Genomic DNA, 12,680 nt, shown 5'->3' with positions numbered 1-12,680 from the left:
TAGTATGGTTGGCAGCATCCCTAGCCTCTACCCACTAGATGCTAGGAACACACACACCCCAGTTGTGAAAATCAAAAAGGTCTCCAGACATTGCCAAATGTTCTCCTTGTGTGTGGGAGGTGTGGCAGGGGTTGCAAAGTCACTCCTAGTTGAGAACTGCTGGTTCAGAGTCAAGGGGACAAGCATATCTTTTTTTTTTTTTTTTCTTTTTTTTGCGGTACGCGGGCCTCTCACTGTTGTGGCCTCTCCTGTTGCGGAGCACAGGCTCCAGACGCGCAGGCTCAGCGGTCATGGCTCACGGGCCCAGCCGCTCCGCAGCATGTGGGATCTTCCCGGACCAGGGCACGATCCCGTGTCCCCTGCATCGGCAGGCAGACTCTCAACCAGTGCGCCACCAGGGAAGCCCTCTTTTAAGTGCTTATTATGACCCAAGCACTAAGCTAGATGTTTTCACCATTATCTAATATGATCCTTCCAATAGCCCATGTTGTTTCGTTCCCTTATTTACCTAGGAGGAAACTGAGGCTAAAAGAAGTTAAAAAACAACTTTCTCAAGACAACAGAGCAAGGGTTCAAACTCAAGGCTATATGACTTGGATCAAAAGTTGGTGTATAGGGCTTCCCTGGTGGTGCAGTGGTTGAGAGTCCGCCTGCCGATGCAGGGGACACGGGTTCATGCCCCGGTCTGGGAGGATCCCACATGCTGCAGAGCGGCTAGGCCCGTGAGCCATGGCCGCTGAGCCTGCGCGTCCGGAGCCTGTACTCCACAACGGGAGAGGCCTCAACAGTGAGAGGCCAGCGTACCGAAAAAAGAAAAAAAAAAAAAGTTGGTGTATAGTACACCATACATTATTGTACATTATTTTAGTGTGGAAAATGTTATTATAAATAAGTATTTTGATTATGTTTTAGATGAAGACGTTTATAAACAATGACCTTGCCAGAATAGGTATTTTTATTTAAATTTAGTTTGTAAAAGTTGTCAACTGTTCAGTTTTTGCTACATGGTAGAAACTCAGATTCCATTTTGGACAGTTGCTTGGTGAGGCGTTATATACAGGTTTCTCATCAAATGCTTACTCTAATCTGTGACACATGAAATATACCCAAGTAACGCTAGGTCTTCCAGAAATAGAAGGATACCAGCATTGTGACAACAATATTATAAGCTCACTACTAAACGTCTGTAAAAGAAAAATTTTGAGGTAATGACCCAAAACACAAACAGATCAAATGTCTATATACCTTTGAAACTGTAGTATAAAATGCAAATCACTTAGATCACTCGTCTGAGCAGACCCAGCTTCTTTTCTTAGGAAAGCTGGAGAAGATGAACTGACCTAAAATTCCCTCAGTCAGCCTTGCTAAAAGATGAGACAAGGCAGGGAGTCTTCAGAAGGCCTCAGTTAATACGCACCTAAGAGCAGCTGCCTCCCACTAATTACATCAGCGGAGATTAGAAACAGATGACCCAGAAAGAGAGGAGCTGCAGGACTAGTACATATCTATGCAGTACAAGGAGAAAGCAAACCCTCGGAGAGCATAATGAAGGAAGCAGGGCAGCCTGAGCAAACCTAGGAAGGCTGGGGCATTGCACGTCCTCAGAAACAACTTGCACCTATCTAATTTGCTGGTTCCAGGTCAGACCAGAAGCTCCAGTTTTATCATCCACTACATAATAATGGGGAGAAGTGTGCACCCTTCAAGCATGTTAGGATCCAAGCACACCAAACTACATTCATCCTTTGTCTCCCCAAACCACTGCTTTCTCTCATTCCATTCCAGGCAGTTTGCAACCACAGTTTCCTCACCAGGAGTACAGCCACACCTTCTGCCCTTCCTAATTCTATCACTAGAGCAGGCACCATCACATTTATTTTTATATTCTATCAGTAGCCTACAAGTACAGAATAAACCATATTACAGAGGATGCTTTGGGCTCCAAGTAACTCCTAAGCTCAACTCAAACTGGCACATAAATTAGAACACTTATTATCTCACATATCAAGGAGTCCAGAGGTTGTGAGAGCTTCAGTCTGAATATCTCAATGCTTCTCTGAGCTCTGCTTTTCTCACGATGTTGGACACATCCACAAGTTGATAGGATGGTTCCTGGCTTACTGGCCAGGCAAGAAAACATCCAGAGGGAACAAGGGACCTCTCTTCTAGTGCTCTTTTTCAGGAATAAGGAAACCTTTCACAGAAGCCTCCCAGTAGCTACCTCCAATATATCTATTACGACAGCCGGGTTATGAGCCAATTCATTGACTAGCCACTCACAAGGAAGATGGGATTATCCTGATTGGTTTAAACAGTTCAGGCTCCACCTCTTGGAACTGGGAATGGAGCCACCTACCTGACTAAAAAGAAGTATGTACCAATACCTTAACCCAGATTCTGCTGTATAGGTAAAAGAATAGAATGGATAATGAATGGACAACCAATAATGGTCAGTACATACATCTCAACAAAGTTGTTGATTGAATAAATGAATAAACAAAAAAAGGTGTGTTCATTTTATTTTACTATTTTGTGCCTTACTTGTTCCTAAATAAGGGTAGCCTAATATAATGTAAGAACAATGCTGGTCACAAATTTAGATCATTGTTAACAAAACATTACAATTCTAAATATTTGTATTCCTTTGTCGATGTTGATGATTTTCACCATGATTCTTCATACCATTTCTATTCTGGCAAAGTAACTTCTTAGTGGTCCACCTAATATAATCTAGATATTAAAGAAAAGTAATAACCAAAATCTTCCATGTGAATTTTGATGAAGTACTATCATAGGTAATATGCCCATTAGAGTTTTGGATCCTGAATAAGATTTTAATTTTTCATAGTGTGAATACTCAGGTAACTTAGCAACCAGTCAATTATTGATCAATAGAAAAACTCACATTAGCTTATTCACTCACCTCCTGACCACTTAAAACTTATTTCAAATATGATATCCTTTCAGGATTATATGGAATAAATGTCTATTTTTAAAAAACAAAGTTAAGTGATGGTTATTTTGGAAATAATATAGGATGTTGAGCATAAATAACCAAACACAAGAAGAGAATTTAGCCCTTTGTTGCACCTTTCCCCACCCACCCCTTCCAAAACAAAAGAAAGTACAATAGTTGACAGTGTATGCAATCCCTTCCTATGTACGTAATGTATCTGTAATTCAACTGTGTGAAAATTCAATGACTGGCTGAAGGTGGGACGGTGTCCACTACAAGAAAGCCAAAAAATATTACAAAATCCCTAATTATACCTCTCCCTTTAGAAATATTGCCAACATTTGTACATTCTTTCCTTCAAAACGGAATACTGAACTCCACAAGGAACACACATGAAAAGCAAAGATTAGTCACTTTTGCCATGCTTGATGAGTTCCATCTTTTTCTAATCAGAGGTCACACACTGTGACCCAGGATAATTTTTGGCAGGGTATTTAAAAGAGTTTTGAACTTGTATGCCCTTAAGTAGTGTGTGCACTTTCCATTTCAGTTGTTAGCTGCCTGGGCCTTGAATGTATTTGTGTTTGTTCTCCTAGAAATTATTTTAAGCTTATGAAACTTATGCTTGCACTTAATACTAGAAAAACTTTCATTTTCCATTTTCCACTTGGTTAAAAGAACAGACTGAAAATGCAATGTAATATTGAAATACTTTCATAAACATGGATGCTTAAAGATTCAATGCTGTGAATCTGGACTATTGCTTGACAAGCAGACTACTACGGAAAACTCAAATCATTATTTTTTAATCAGCTGGTGTTTGAAAGTTTAAATTTAAAATGCTAAGATTGGGTCATCAATTTATAATGAACAAAATACAAGCTGTTGGAAAGTCCAACTTTAGAAATTTGAGAATGACTAACTGTAATGATTGTTTTGGCTTGAATTGTAGTTCAGTCCTGCTCCATGACTTGAAGAGAGCTTGGAGCCCCACTCAGGACCCCACTACAGAGGAGGCACTGCCAGCTAAACCCTAGCCTCGAAGAAAAGCTTCAAGAGCCACACTCAGTGCCCTTGAAAAGCATTCCCTGCAGTTGGGGACACGTTGGCTTAGTGCCTGGCACTTCCTGAAGAAGCTGGATCAGTCTGGGTGGCAACTGGGAGGTAATCAATCCTTCTGACAGCAGGACAAAGGTGTGTGAGTTCTGGGAAATACATGCAGGACCATTGGAGGAATGCTGATCTAGGGCACTTTACAAAGGATCCTGCCCAAATGGGCAGTTTGCCAAGGCCAGGAGATGCTCAGTTGTAAGTACCACTGGGATACAAGGTGAAAGGGAGGTCAGGAGTGGCCAGCGAAGAGGAATTAGAGTTGGAGGAACCTAGCAGGGGAGCTTCTGAATAACCCATCAAGAGAAGTAAACTCTGAACATGTTGACACCAGAGGGTGCAAATCAAATAGAAACTTTGTTTTTCCTTTGCCTTTCCTCTGCCTCCACTCCTCCCCATTCCATACCAACCCTGGAGAAGGCTAGGGTGGAGGTGAGAGGCAAGGGAAACAACCAACCACACCCCCCTTGCTAATGAAGCAGGCAGGTGGCCATCTGCAGTCAGCCCTAGCTGGATAAGGGAGGGGAGATAGAGGGATGTCTCATTTATGAATTAACATATTCACCTCCACATTCTCATTTCTGAACTGAGAGTATGACTATGTCTCAAAATGGACTGTAAGCTTTTGAACTACGTAAGAGAGATAAGAAAGGTCATGAGACTGCCCAAGTTTTCTTCCGGGAAACTGGGAAGCAATAGCTTCCACTGAGCAGTTTTGAAAGCACATGGGAGAAAAAAGTAAAGTTCCAGTCTGATAACATTTCACAAATCGTGCTATTCAATATACCTGTTTATATATATAAAGTTTCTTACCTAAATTAAAATTAGGAGTATAAAGTATTAATACTTTTCATGATCAGTTCTATTAAAAACATGAAATTAAGATAGCAATTTAATTATAGAACCATTTAAGATCAAGTATCATATTACCTTGTTATGATGTAGCCATAAGTATTTTAATTTTTTAAACCTAGAAAGATCAATGACCTCTGTCAGTTCCCTGGAAACGAAAACAAAAAACGAACATTAGCAATGATTAATTCATTCATGGGTAAGGTGGCTTATGTAGTATGACTCCGGGGGAACTGGAAAGGCCTCTCTGTCCTTTCAAAATTACTGGCACTCTTATATGTGCTAACTTCCTAAATTCCGTCTTCAAAACTTCATTCACTTGGGTTAAGATTTTTGTCAGCTAGTAAAATGAATACTAAAAGAGAATTTTATGACATTAGTAGAAATTTATACCTCATTATGACTGAATTTTGGGGGACCTTAATTTTAAAAGATTTCACTGAGGAGAGAGCAGAGGAAGAAAAGTGCAGAAGACATGGGACTTAAGGTAAATATGGGAAACAGCCTTGACTCCTGCTTCAACAGTGCCTGCAGGGTCCTTACTTTGAGGTTGTCCAGATCTTGGCCAAACCGGATTTAAGACATGGAAATTGTAGGACACCAAGAGACAGAGACTGGATTAAGTGTTTTATTCTCCCTTTGTTGTTTATTAAATATGGGGTCAAAAATGTTACCCATCTTTCTTGAACTGTGCAGGACTCCAGCTGCCCAAGTGGTCATGAGTCTTTTTGGTGATGCAGCTCACTCAGCGAAGGGGCAGACGTAGGGTGTGGTGGAGGAGCTGTCAGCAAAGAGAGCATAGCCTCTGCAGATAGTTGGCCCTTTGACTGCTGTGGGCTGGAGTATTCTGATCTCTTTTATTTCTTAGGACAGAAATCGTGAGCCCAGGCCAGGTATATACACATATATGTCTCTATACACTTATAGAGCACACTCTGTGTGCAAGGCACTTTTCTAAACACTTTAAAAAATACTAATGTTAATTAATATTACATTTATTAACTTGTTGTAGCAACATCCTTTCACAATTATATTTAACCTTGGGACACTGAGGGACTAATTTTTTTAAATGTTTATGAAAACATTTTTTGTCATGCAAACAACATTTTTAAACAAAAGAAACCCTTTTCGCCAACTTTTTATATTGGAAAATTCCAAACCTAAGAAAAGTTGAAGGAATAGTACAGTGCATGCCTTCATAGTTTTTAATATTTTGCCACATTTATGCTCACTCTTTTATCTATATATACAATATATCTATTTGTGGGTTGATAATTTTCTTGGTGAATCATTTGAAAATAAGTTGCAGACTCTGATTCGTAAATACTTCAGCACACACATCCCTCAAATAAGGACGCTGTCCTGCATAACCCCCATACCATTATCACACTTAGGAAAATTAAAATTGAATTCAATGATATCATCTAATACACTACTATTAATATTCAGATTGTTCCTGTTGCTCCTACATTTCTTTTATAGATTTTTTCTTTGTTTAAACCCAGAATCCCATCAACATTCATGCCTTGCATTTTCAGTTGGTATAACCCCTTAGTCTTCTTAAATTTAGAATAGTCACCTTCTCTTCTTTGTTGACTTTAACATTTACTTTCTTTTTTTTTTTTTTTTTTTGCGGTACGCGGGCCTCTCACTGTTGTGGCCTCTCCCGTTGCGGAGCACAGGCTCTGCAGCCTCCACGGCATGTGGGATCTCCCCGGACCGGGGCACGAACCCGTGTCCCCTGCATCAGCAGGCGGACTCTCAACCACTGCGCCACCAGAGAAGCCCTTAACATTTACTTCCTGAAGAGTCCGGGACAGTTGTCTGATAGATGTCTCACATTCCTGATTTGTCTGATTGCTTCCTCATGATTAAATTCAAGGTAGATCATTTTTCAATTACAAAGGTGGTAGTTACTGCATCACACCGGGAGGCAAAATGATGCCACTTTGTCCCATTCTTGGTGAAGCTAAGTTCAGTCATTTGGTTAAGGCGGAATCTGCCAGTACTCTCCGTTGTGAAAGTACAAATTTTATCATTGAAAAGTAATATCTGGGGCAAAACTCTGAGTGATTTGACATTGTATATACTGCAAAATGATCACCAGAGGAAATCCAGTTACTGAAACCATACAAAGTTAATATAATACTATTGACCGTATTCGTCATGCTGTACATTACATCCCCAAGACTTATTTTACAACTGGAAGTTTGTACCTCTTGATCCCGTTCACATATATCATGCCCCACCCCCAAATCCCTCTCCCCTCTGTAACCGCCAATCTGCAGAGAACAGATTAGTGGTCCCCAATAACTATTTATTTAATGGCTTTAGCTTTGATTAATAACCTTTACCTGAATCAGTAGATTTGGTATTATGAAATGGTAATTTTTCTAATGCTCTCATTCTTTTTTTTTTTTTTTTTTTTTGCGGTACACGGGCCTCTCACTGTTGTGGCCTCTCTCGTTGCGGAGCACAGGCTCCGGACGCACAGGCCCAGCGGCCATGGCTCACGGGCCCAGCCGCTCCGCGGCATGTGGGATCCTCCCGGACCGGGGCACGAACCCGTGTCCCCTGCATCGGCAGGCGGACTCTCAACCACCGCGCCACCAGGGAAGCCCTGCTCTCGTTCTTTTTACATTTATTAGCTGGTATTCTATAAAAAAGATCTTCCCCTCCCCTTTATTTCTCTCATTCCTTCTCATCTCCACCTTTCTCATTTGAATAGTTTTTTCTTAATCTTTTCTTACTTTTTTTTTTTTATTCTCAAATTATCCCAAACAAAAGACTTTTCAAGCAGCCCACCTTGTCCTTTTGACATGTACCGTTAGTCTTCGAGCACTTCCCTGGCACAACAAAATATTCTAGGCTTCTTCAAAGCAACTTCTAATAGATTTACACACAAAATGCATTCTCCTCTTTCACTGTAGATGTGTAGCTAATTTCTGGGAGGGGAATTTGGACCCTGACACATTTAAACTATTGCATTGGACAACAATGATATTATGTTAGCTTCATTATTTCCTACGAAAAATAAAGCAATCACTACATGGTAGCAGAGAAACTCAAGCCCCACTAAGAGTATCTCTCCAAGAATTCCCAGGAAAGTTATTTTAATATATTAATGCTTAAAAATATCAACTGTGCCAAATAAGTGTCATTAATTTTCTTGTATTAGTAGTACTGGTGCTGAACTTCCTGCTATTAGATAATGTAATAAAGTGGCTTACTGTTGAGGGGAATTTAACTCAAGTCAGAAGGGTTTATTCTGCATATAAACCCATCCTAAATCAATAATGCGCTGTTACATTTTAAGGTGAGGCCAATGGAAGAAAATGATAGGAAATTCTACTACTAATGCTGGCAATGACTCGTGCTGACAATAATACGTCAACTCTGTTGTTACAGTATATGTGCTGCATGATTTCTCAAGGAAACACTGACAGGATATTTTCCAAGGGCAACAAAGACTTAGGCAAATAACCCAGTTTACCCAGTTTATTGGCATCTGGACTGCGAAACATTTCTTGTACCCAAATGGATTAAATGATGACTTAGTATTCTTAGGATTCAAAACGTATTGTCCTCTAATTGAGAAGACCACCAATTACCACTGTCAGAAGATCAATATTTCTATTTTTTTCTAGTGTTTTAAAGCTTTTCTTATTGTTATCTACTTATCTTAGTGATCAAGAGTGTACAGTTTTTAAAATCATGAAAGGCTTAGAGATGCAATCTTTTGAAGACAAGAAAAATATTTATTGTTATTATAAAACTAACTGATCTATAGGAAGGTTCAAAGCATGACCTTAAGTTTGTCAGAATTACCCACCATACGTGTTCCATTCTAAGATGTATATTTTAAAAAATCTTATATTTGTCAGCTATATATTCCCTTACTACCAAGAGATTCAGGGCCATTACAGAAATAAATATTATTCTAAATATTATTCACCACACTAATAAACTAAAACATATTAATATAAAACAAAATAAATATGTTTATTAATAAAGGATTTCCTCAAATCACTAGAGATAAAGTGATTAACTTCATTGATAAAGTAGGACATTTTCTTTAAAAAGCAGCTAAGTTCCGAATATTACGTACATGTAGAAATATGTTAAGTCTATTTAAAAATAATACATGGAATTCACAGAGATCAGAAAGTATGAAGAAGGGAAAGAAGAGTAGGAATACAGTCATTACGATGAAAATGCTAACTGTGACTACACAGGTGTCACTTGTTGGCTAGTAAAACCTGTGCTGTCTGCAGCTAACGGAACACATACTTCCTCTTCCACCTGGGTTCTATCTCAGGCACCGTGATTTCTCTGTAGAAGAAGAACCCAACTTTGCTGTCTGCCACCTTGGGGAGTTGGAGTGGAATCAAAGAAATTGATACAAAGAAGTTATATAAGGGAGAAGTTTCATACTTACCAGTAAAATTAGTATAAAGGTTGTTAGGTAGAGATTATAGTATAATAGGGGTTATTATTATAGTATAGTGGTATAATGAGTCATTATTCTCTAATAGTAATAGTAACATTAACTGTACTAATGCTGATTGAGTACTTACTGTGTACCAGACCCTTCTCTACCTTCTACTAACTCACCTAATCTTCACAACAACCCTGTGAAGCAGATAGTACTGTTATATGCAGGCAGTAGGTTTGCCAGATAAAACACAGGATACACAGTTATATGTGAATTTCAAAGAAACAACAAATGTCCCAATGCAGTGTGGGACGTACTTATACTAAAAAAATTATATTCGTTTCTCTGAAATTCACATGTAACTGGATGTTCTATATTTTTATTGGCTATACCTGACAACCCTAACAGAGAGGCTTATGACCCACCCACGGTCACCCAGCTGGAAGAGATAGAACTGGGACTCAAACTCAGCCTGACTCCATAATCTTTGTTTTTATCCATTTCAGGATCCTGCATCTCCAATAGAGACTGTGGTTGCCAACGAGCGTGTGCTACTTGCCTATCCACAGAAGGGGAAAACAATGGAAGAGAACATTTGAATCTATGAAACATTACATGATGCTCTTCTATTTCACATATAAAGCACACTTACTTTTGAGAAAGAAACAGCTCAAAGACATCAGCATCCCTCTTGTGGCCACATATCTTTAGTTGATCTTCAACTGCCTGATAACATATAATTAATCTGTCAAGCCACATTCCACTGAGCAAAAATACTGAGACATTTACAGTCAATAACAATAATGTCTACAAGAAGATCAAAAGAAAGGTGAATATGGAGGCAACCACTCTAAACTGATAAATTCCAACACTACAATTATACATTACTTAATCATTTTTGTGGTTGAATTTCATTATCCTTAATCTCGGGCACAGATGTGTAAATATCAGTCCTTCAAGCATGGAGGACTGATATTTGGTAGGTTTTCCATATTTGCAGAAGACACAGTATCCAGGTTGGAGGTGGAGGGAGTAGAGTATAATGTACATTATCATATAGGGGCTTGGCACCCTGTAAATTCTCAATACATGTCAGACAAATGAATGAATGAGTGAATAAATGTTTTCTTTTCTCTGCAAAGAAAGTGTCTTCATGTTTCAAGAGTTACTGACACACTTGCACAATGGGAATTTTTGGTGGAGAAGTAGCGATTTTTATTCCCATAGGTTATTTTTGGAAAACACACATCCAACAACAGCTATTTAACTGCTTTGCTCTTTCTTCTTAAGGTCCTTTACTAAACTACAGACTAACATGTATAGGCCACATGGCCTAAGATGATATGGAAAAATTAAAGCCCATCTATAATTTGTCAATGAGGAAGTAAAGCTAACAAGACACAACAAAAGTGGAAAGTATAATCATTGCACTTCTGGAATCTGACAAACATTGTAATTACCAGAGTCAAAACAATCACCAAATTTCAGCTGGGATTCATTGTGGGTGGTGAGGTAGTAATGTCAGTAAGGGATTTATGAAATTTTGACAATGGTTTTATTATTTAGTAGAGGACATTAGAAGAGCTAGATTTAATGGGATGAACAAATATCTGAAGAAGTGAAAAAGACAGATACCCCAGGGATGGAGAGCAGCTGCTAATTTATATCCCAAACTTCCTTTGCGACCCTGCTACACAACCTGAATCTTGGGGCTTAGAGAATTTATTGGCTCAGGTGTAGGCATTTCCATCAGGGTATTTTTGTGACCATGATAAGTGAGCTGAATCTGGGGCTTAGAAAAACCCAATGGATCAGTCTTAGGCATCCACATCTGGGAATTTTAATTTAACATCCAAACCATCAGCTTCTACTGTACACAGTCAATCTCAATTTCACCAAAGTGTTTGGAATGTTAAAGCCTGGTCAAATTAGAATTAAAATTTTGCAGCTATCTATTAAAAATACAAACTTGCTTTTAACTTACTCCCACAATTTCACATCTAGCACTCAGAAATACACCAGTACATACACACACATGCAAAATGTGAATACCACTGCTCATCTCATACATACATTGTAGTTGTGAAATATGCCCCATTAATTGGAATATGGGTTAAATTAAAATGTAACTTCTTTCTGGGCTTCCCTGGTGGCGCAGTGGTTGAGAGTCCGCCTGCCGATGCAGGGGACACGAGTTCGTGCCCCGGTCCGGGAGGATCCCACATGCCGCGTGAGCGGCTGGGCCCCTGAGCCATGGCCGCTGAGCCTGTGCGTCCGGAGCCTGGGCTCCGCAACGGGAGAAGCCACAGCAGTGGGAGGCCCGCGTGCCGAAAAAAAAAAAAATGTAACTTCTCAATAGAACGTTGTGCAGTAGCTTAAAAATGTAGACAGATGGATATCTAGACCTATAAAGATATCCAAAATATATTTTTAAGTTAAAATGTCATAGGCAGTTTTGTTACCAATGATATTTATATGCACACAAAATGCACACACTCCAAGTTACTAACAAGTTATCACTTGAGATCATGAGGGATTGTCATTTTTTAAGCAATCCACTTTTCAATAATGTTTGAATATTTTATGATAAACACATATTAACTTAGTAATCAGAAATTAATACACATTTTGAACATTTTAGCCATGGAATGAGTATTTTAGGATTTAAATCAAATTTTGAAAATAAAAACATGAAAAGGAAAATTGAAACTATCGTCATAATATGTGAATCACTGATGTAATTAATTATTTATTTACACAGCTCTTTATCATGGCATGTTTCCTTCCAACTGAAAACTTCATACGAATCTGGTAACAAGAAAGTGTCAAAATGCCAAAGAACTCAAAAATGTGCCAAGAAGTTTCAACTTTCAGTGAATCCGTGGTGGAGCAGTTCCAGTTCCCAAACAACAAACAACTGCACTAGCAGCATATTCCTTTCATCTAAAGAAGCACAAGAATTCTTTCCCTGGACTATTTTTTTTATTGTGGTAAAATATACATAATATAGAATTTACTGTTATAACTGTACAGTTTTGTAGCATTAAGTGCACTCACATTGCTGCTCAGCCATTACCACCATCCATTTTCAGAAGTTTTTCATCTTCCTCAAATGAAACTCCGTACCCATTATACACTAACTCCTCATTTCTTCCCCTGTTGCTGACACCCACCCTTCTACTTTCAATCTATAAATTTGACTACCCTAAGTACCTCAAATAAATGGAGTCAGGCAGTATTTGTCTTTTTGCGACTGGCTTATTTCCCTTAGCATAATGTCTCCAAGAATCATCTATGTTGTGATGTATGCCAGGATTTCCTTCCTTT

At 38.9% G+C, this 12,680-nt stretch overlaps 1 protein-coding gene across 4 annotated transcripts in view; it reads right to left on the bottom strand.

The window, feature by feature from the left end:
• The window catches only part of LRRC72 (leucine rich repeat containing 72), a 41,531-nt gene that overhangs the window by 25,658 nt on the left and 3,193 nt on the right, over positions 1 to 12,680 (bottom strand). Inside the window, exons 1-3 of one of the 4 annotated variants that reach the window (XM_049714601.1) lie at positions 9,779 to 9,824; positions 9,178 to 9,285; positions 4,997 to 5,066 (exon numbers count right to left, since the gene is read on the bottom strand). In XM_049714601.1, coding sequence (XP_049570558.1) covers positions 4,997 to 5,066; positions 9,178 to 9,206 — 99 coding nt within the window. In that variant the 5' untranslated portion in view covers positions 9,207 to 9,285; positions 9,779 to 9,824. Of the gene's footprint in view, positions 1 to 4,996; positions 5,067 to 9,177; positions 9,363 to 9,778; positions 9,825 to 10,005; positions 10,080 to 12,680 lie in introns of those variants that run through there. The other 3 variants (XM_004263475.1, XM_049714602.1, XM_049714603.1) reach the window with 3 other exon arrangements.

This window comes from Orcinus orca, chromosome 9 (genome assembly GCF_937001465.1).
Source record: "Orcinus orca chromosome 9, mOrcOrc1.1, whole genome shotgun sequence".
NCBI lineage: Eukaryota > Metazoa > Chordata > Mammalia > Artiodactyla > Delphinidae > Orcinus > Orcinus orca.
The sequence above is the reverse complement of the archived record's forward strand: the minus strand, read 5'-3'. Positions and strand labels throughout refer to the sequence as shown.